Source organism: Penaeus vannamei, chromosome 18 (genome assembly GCF_042767895.1).
Source record: "Penaeus vannamei isolate JL-2024 chromosome 18, ASM4276789v1, whole genome shotgun sequence".
Taxonomy (NCBI): domain Eukaryota; kingdom Metazoa; phylum Arthropoda; class Malacostraca; order Decapoda; family Penaeidae; genus Penaeus; species Penaeus vannamei.
This window is the reverse complement of record NC_091566.1, coordinates 3,782,382-3,789,881: the sequence shown is the minus strand read 5'-3', so window position 1 is coordinate 3,789,881 and position 7,500 is coordinate 3,782,382. Positions and strand designations below refer to the sequence as shown.

Here is a 7,500-nt window from a genome sequence, read left to right as displayed (position 1 = left end):
GTCACCTGAATATATAGGATTAGTGTTTTGACTAATGCTAAATTGTAGTTCCCAGAGACCACAGCTGCTAATCACCCTGCAGTCAAAATTTACTGAACAGATTCACCAATTGAGCATTGTATTATGGTTTTTAGACCCAAGGTACTTGTTTGGTATCAGGCCTCTTAATTTTGTGTAACCCTTTACCAGTGTGTGTAAACCTGATAGAAAATAGATATTTTACACCATACTTTGCCTCTAGTGAAATATTTGTCTTGTACTGGGTAACTGCACTGTGATTTCAGACATTACCTTTGTAAGGATTTTTGTGAACTCCCACAGATATCTGGCTCCTCATATCAGTAATCCAACTTGCATAGGCCTAGCTGCTCCAAATATAGAGGTGTAGGAGATGCAACCAAAGAGACTGACCACATCCTTCTTAGTTATCACCCGAAGATCCTTCAGAATTGCAGGGTTTTTTGTAATGCATCGTTCTGTGGTAAAGATCACTAATTGGTTATGGCTACCTTGTAATCCACTTCAAAATACCGTTTCTGTTCTGTGACTGCTCTTGGACAGACTGAGGGAGGGAGGGGGAGGCGAGTATATTTTTAATAATTCCATAGCACTTGACAACCTGGTGGACAGAAAAAAAAATTGAGATTGAGGAAAAGGAGCTCTTGATTGCATATAACTTTTGCAGTGTATGAATAATATATCAATTTTTGAAAGGGCTGGAGATAATGATTCAAAATGAACATGTAAATTGCTTTTCAAGTGTCAGTTTCAAGAGGGGAATTCTATTCAGTGTTCCAGCTAATATTTCTATGTAAGGAATATGATTATTATTGGAAGTATTCATAGGGGTGAATGTTTCAGGGAGCTGCCGGAATTATCACGGCATTTCATTCTCCGTCTCCTGTTTGTGACGAAGCCAATCTCCCAGATACTCCTAGCTGCATGGATCCCACATCAGGAACCAAGCAAGTAAGTACAAAGTTCTGTTGTTTGGTTATGTTTAAAACATTGTCTTATAGCTATTTTTGTGTAAATCAGTATTTCAGAAATTAATATTACTTCTATTAGTTTGGAGGACATGGGATAGCATGGAACACAACAAATTATATATGAGTTTGGGTGCAAAGACAAGTGCATGTAGTGACTCTTATGCAGAATGGATATTCATGATGCTGGTTATATACCATTTATGCCATCAAAGCAAGTTTTTAGGCTGACTTGAATATGAAACAAAACTGATAATATAAAATAAGATAAAAATGACCACATGTATCTTGGGTCTGCCCTAGAAAATTTCAGGCAATGGTAATAGATATGTATAAGATTTGTGTGCAAGAGGGTTGATCAGTACTGCTCCTTTTACAGAGACCTTGGAGACATAGCAGCAGAGCACAAGCAGAGCACCCAGATCCTGCTTGACATGTACATCTGGCAGGAGGTGAAGGACCATCATGGCAATTCAGCTATTAAACTCAGCAGTACTTTTAGAGAGAACTTAAAAATTGCTACTCTAGGAGGGTATGTTTGTCCTTTGTCAATGTTTATCCAGTTTTCACTATATTTCTGCATATACAAATTGTAAAATCCTGTATACAAATAGTATCTGATGATTTGGAGATACTTACTTATAAATGAGAATTGGAAATTAGTTTTCTTTTATGATATGCATACATAGATTTAGTAAATATTTTGGTTTGATATTTGAGAGTAACTTGTAGACTTTCCTTTTGATTGGTCAGTACAGAGAAACATTAAATGAACAGAAAAAGAAGCATATGATTGCTCTTCAACAGTTTCTGCATTTTAGTTTTTTCCAATATATGTTTGCTTGGTATAACTATAACAAGAAAATGGAACAGGAATAGTTCACTAAGTACTTGACATTCACCATTCTTCAGAGGGAGACCTTGGACCATGTCAGCTGCGTTAGATCCAGATCCACATCAAAGAGACCTGGAATTTCTGGACAAATATGCGATGGATCGGTGGGAGAGTGTACTCCAGTTCCTTGTCCAGCCAGGGAGAGGAGCAACAGTAATTTCTAGGGATGCAATGAGAACGTTGCTCCATGCTGGTCTTATTGAAAGGTAAGGAATACTATTGTTGCTCAGTTGAAGGATGTTAGTTTAGCTAGTTTCCTCACACAAGATCATTGTTTTGATTTATTTCTTGATAATTATATTCATTTCAAATTAGACTATTTTGAGGTTTTTACAGTTTTATGTGCTTGTGATACAGAAAGGAGACATGGTTTCCTGCTGGGTCAGTCTTTGCCATCTTGCTACAGGATGACAGAAAAAAACAGATTAGAACCTTTTTTCATCTTGAAACACAGGATTACAAATTTCACAAATCATGTTCCCAATACTTTGGCATCCATTATCCATTACCAACTAACAAGTAAAACAGGCATCAGGTTATTAGTTATTTAACAAGTCTTTTTGTTCACAGCAGTGATGAGTCAGATTCGCCCAACATGCAGATCACAAGCTCCGGCTTCCAGTTCCTTTTGCTGGACACGGCCTCTCAAGTGTGGTTTTTCATCCTCAAATACCTGGAGACAGTCACAGAGCGTGGACTCAGCCTTGTGGCTTGTTTGACTTTCCTCTTCAAGCTTTCCTTTTCTACGCTTGGAAAGGTATTAGTGAAGCTTGGCATTGATTATGGTTGTTAAATAGTTTTATTATAATAATCATTATATTGGAATTTTTTGGAAGGCACTTTTTGGCTTCAATTTTGTTTTTTTATTTAATGCAGACTTTGAATTTCAATTCCTAGAATAATTTTCTGTGTAAACATTGGTTATGAGTTCATGCTAATTGTGAACATGACAAATATGCTAGGTACTTTGCTTTTATTTTGTAAGTCAGAGCTGTTCAGGTAGTCATGAGACTAAAGGAACAGGGGGACAAATAGTTTTATTATGTATGTAATGCCTCTTTTTTCTTCTTTTTTTATTTTATTTTTTTATTCTGAATGATGCCATTTTTGTTTGTGAAAGAATGTTTTAGATATATTTTCCATTGTTCCTACATCATAAGTTTCTTATTTCCTTTTCTTTTAATACAGGATTACAGTATGGAAGGGATGAACAATGAGCTTCTAACTTTTCTACAACACTTACGGGAGTTTGGACTTGTATATTTAAGAAAAAGAAGTTCTGGCAGATTTTACCCTACAAGATTAGCTCTTAATATAACAGCAGGTCAGAATAAGGTAAGATGTGGATGATTGTCTGAGCTAAATATGTTCCTCTTTGTGTTAGTTAAATTACTTAAGCGTTCAATATACTTTTTGTTGAATCTTAAAAAAAGTGTGCTATAGTTCTGAAAGAACCCTTTTCCTATTTCCTTTTCTCTTCTTTTCTTCTTTGAAGTTGCCCTGTACAAAGGGGTGACAAAAGGGCTTTTAAAAGGTATTATAGTTAGAAGTATCCAGCATCTGTTTCTATAAACAGATGTATAGTAACTTAATCTTGGGACTAAAGTGAGAACGTGGAAAGTTTGGAGGAACTGTTTGAAAGTTGTTAATGTGAATATCCTATATTCTTATGAAAAATGTTTTCCTTCTCTTATTGTTTTTAATTTTTTGCTGATAGAAGTAATTCAAGAGCTCCGTCCTAAATACCCATTAGTCTTTTCTTTCTTCAAGAACTTGGTGCACTTATGATGAGGTTTCCCTGTGACCTCGAACCTCAGCCAAATGTTATCTGGCCCTTAGCCTAATTTTCTCATGATGTGTTGGTCATGTCATTTGAATCCAGGGGGTTAACAACCTTTATTAGCTTTATTAAAGGATTGAACGCCTCAAAAATACATGCCAGTGTTGTTGGATGCCATCTAATCATATAATTAGCCCGGGTCCTGGTGATCTAGATGATGGCTTTGCAAGGCTCAATTTCTAAAATGTCAAATTAACCCAAAACTTGCAGTGTTGGCCAAGTTTTGGGTATCCACACTGAATTTTTATAGCAGAGGCTGTGCTGTATTGATTTATGGATACTTCTGTGTGTTCAAAGTTTATCTAATGGTGCCAGGTATATACACTGTCCACAGGTGTTTTGTTTTATTAATTTTGTATACATGTAAATGGGTTCACAAGCATTTGGTTACCAAGAAGTTGATTATTAACCCAGCATGTTTATCCCACTTTTAGATTTTTTTTTTTTTTATGACATTGATATTAATGTGCTTATCTTATTATTTTCTTTATTATTTTGAGATTATAAACAGTAATAGAAATAAACCCATTCCTCTTGCAAATTCATGGAATAGGCTTAGTAGATATACTATTTATGACTGAATGATTTTTAAGCCATTTATTTGTAAAAAAGTTATTTATAGAACAAAAAGTAAAATGTGACCTGTGTTTGGAATGTATATAAAGATTAGTTTAATTAAGCTGCTGATGTTGATGGGATGACAAGAATACATACTATGTCTACTGTTCATTTTTGTTTATTGATTGGCGTTTAACGTAGACGGCTCCACAAGTGCTTGATTACCTAGGAGTCCATTACTAGCCCTACCTACCTCACTTGTTTACCCTTGTCCTTAATTTTCAGAAAGATTCTTTTTTAATTTTTTTTCTCTTATTATTGTTCACAAAATAATAATAATCATAATGCCAACAACAATGATAACAACTTTTGATAATTTTAGCTTTGGAAAGTCAACATCTTCCCCAAAAGTTAAGGTAAAGGGAAATTAACATAGGGCATATAGTTGCTCATTTTCTCCTTGGTAGTTTAGCACTTACGAAGCGAAAGAAAATGACAGTAGACACTACCCAGCACCATTGGCTTAGTGAAGAAATGGGCTCATTGTGGAGTTATTCTGACAGAAAGATTTATCTTATTAATATTTTCCTTATCTCCACAGGGCAACCTTGACGTTCCCAAACAGGGGGATCTTGTCATAGAAACAAATTACAGAATATATGCCTATACCACTTCAGAACTACAGATTGCACTTCTCTCCATATTTTCCGACATAGAGGGCAGGTAAATGTTATTTTCATTTTATGTTGCAAGGAAAGAAAAAGTTAAGTACTTTGATAATTAAAATAGATAAAATGTAACAGGGATGAAAAACTAGATTGCTTTTTCTCATTGTAGTGTAATTGAAGTTAGCAAGGAAATCATATGATTATCAGTGTGCCAGTTTTACATGAGTCAAGACCTATTTGTAGCAATGTACTACCTCAAGCTGGAAGTTGTCTGTTTTTGCAGGTTTCCTAACATGGTTGTAGCTTGCATATCAAGAGGAAGTGTGAGAAGAGCTCTGTTGAAGGGTATCAGTGCTGAACAAATTATTAGCTTCCTCAGACAGCATTGTCATCCTCAGATGTACAAACAAAATCCAGTTGTTCCACGTACAGTTTCAGATCAGGCAAGTGCTCTTTTTTTTTCTTTCTTCTTTCTTCTTCTTTTCTTTGTGTGTGTGCGTGCGTGCGGGCATCCGTGTGTGTGTACTTTTCTTTCTTTCTTTTTCTTTCTATTTTGTTTACTTTATTATGATATATTTCATTATTTGATCCTGCAAATATTAGCGGCTTTTTACAGATGGGTGAATTACATATGTTTCATGCACTTGTTTGATTATTGTAATATGTAAATACGTAGTTTAGCCTTGAATTATTTATTGAATTTTTCTGTATGAATGATATTAGTAGAACAGAACCATTGCTTGCTTCAGTTAGCTGAATGATATTGAGGCCATCCTAAGAATTTAACCAGTAACACGAGTACATTCAGTTACAACTGTATAAACCCTGTTGTTAGATAAAGAATTTGAAAACTTTTAAACGCAAGCTTTTTCACTCTTATTTAAGTATTTGAAATTAAATTCATAAGAAAGTACGTAAAGAAACAGACATTCCCATTCTTAACCCACTAACGACGGGTGTCCCACATATGAGACACTCGGAAAAGTAAACTTTACTGGGTATCCCGTCGGTGTGATGCTAGATCGAAGATGGTCATGGCTGAGAGATGGTACATTCCATACTTATTTATTGATGGAAATAATGCAAAAACTCCTTCCTAAATGCCCACTTAGTCTAATCACCCTCCAAGAGCTTTATGCACTCGTAATGAGTCATTCCTATTATCCCGGCCTTCAGCTGAAATTCTCGTGACGCTAAGTTACCGTCACTGTGGCTCCTCAGCCAAATTTTTCTATGACGGTGTGTTCACATCCCCTGTCCTTCAAGCCAGCATTTTTTTTCATGATGTGATGTTCATGTCATCTGGATTGTAGGGTTAATGCTCTCACAGTTACACTGCTTACAGCTTACATCTGTTAAAGGGTAAATGGCTCCTTGAGGTTTATTCTAGAAGTAATAGTAGAAATGAAAATAGATAGATATATATATGCTGCTTATTATATTTTCCTTTCCTTTTGCATGTCATTTATGCACTAATTATTGTTTTGATAGTTAGCTCAGAATTGAAATAATACTAAAAATATTTTGCATCTGTTTATATTTTTATCCTTGTTCAATAATGAAGGATCTGTGTAACATATGATTAAATCATATGTAATTTAGATGCAATTGTTTGCTGCATCTTTTTGGAAGAAAACAGCAGATGTTCTCCCTCTTAGATAAAAGCATAGGAAGACATGATACAAAACTTTCCTACCAAAAGGTTCACCCTCTTTAAATGGCTGTAAGAAATGAGATTCCCACCCAGTAGCACGTGGTATTGTTATCTTGTATTATTGTTTACCTTTCTTTTCTGTAACATTTATGCATCAGTAGCCATTTAGGCTTAATTAGATTTGCAGCTGATGTATAAATTACATATAAATTACAGGATGTGTATAAATTATAAATATGAATTATAAAGTATAAATTACAGGATGTGAATCATATATGTTATGCAAATGTTTCATGACTGACCCAAATACATAAGGAACATTTTTTTGCTCATTGGATGACTAAACAATTAGGTTGAAACAGTAATCAACTTTAAAGGTTATGGAAGAAGAAAAATGAGAATATAGGCAACAGACAATTATATCATATATTTACACATTTGTATGTTTATGGTATTTATTTACATATTATATATATTTTCTTTATGAACAAACATCCTTTCATGAGTAATTGAGGGCATTAATATTCTAATAATTCAAGAAGCACATAGAATGTGTGTTTCTTCATATTTTTTTTTGAATATCAATTCAGATAGCAAGATATGAGTGTCAGATTTTGCTTTGACATTTTTTCACTGTTTGACAATACGGGTTATGTTAGCAGATGAAATCCAAACTTGATACCTTCAAGGTGGCCAAACATTCAAAATCTGAATTGCAAACAGCTTGTAAGCAGTGTGCTGTAAAATGTTTCACTAATTATGGCAAAGGACATATACAGTATAATGGTTTGGTGGCATTGGTTTCGTGAGCACAGATTAGATATAGCACTGGCTGTTCTGTGAACCATATTTACTGTAGTAAATGTAGAAAAGGAATGACTGAGAGTGAATCTCTTCCT

At 34.6% G+C, this 7,500-nt stretch overlaps 1 protein-coding gene across 2 annotated transcripts in view; it reads left to right on the top strand.

The window, feature by feature from the left end:
- mrn (general transcription factor IIH subunit 4 marionette) overlaps positions 1-7,500 on the top strand; it is a 9,724-nt gene that overhangs the window by 1,520 nt on the left and 704 nt on the right. Inside the window, exons 2-8 of one of the 2 annotated variants that reach the window (XM_027360725.2) lie at positions 862-969; positions 1,366-1,518; positions 1,899-2,087; positions 2,455-2,638; positions 3,070-3,216; positions 4,881-5,002; positions 5,231-5,390. In XM_027360725.2, the coding sequence (XP_027216526.1) occupies positions 862-969; positions 1,366-1,518; positions 1,899-2,087; positions 2,455-2,638; positions 3,070-3,216; positions 4,881-5,002; positions 5,231-5,390 (1,063 nt within the window). Of the gene's footprint in view, positions 1-861; positions 970-1,365; positions 1,519-1,898; positions 2,088-2,451; positions 2,639-3,069; positions 3,217-4,880; positions 5,003-5,230; positions 5,391-7,500 lie in introns of both variants that reach the window. The other variant, XM_027360724.2, reaches the window with a different exon arrangement.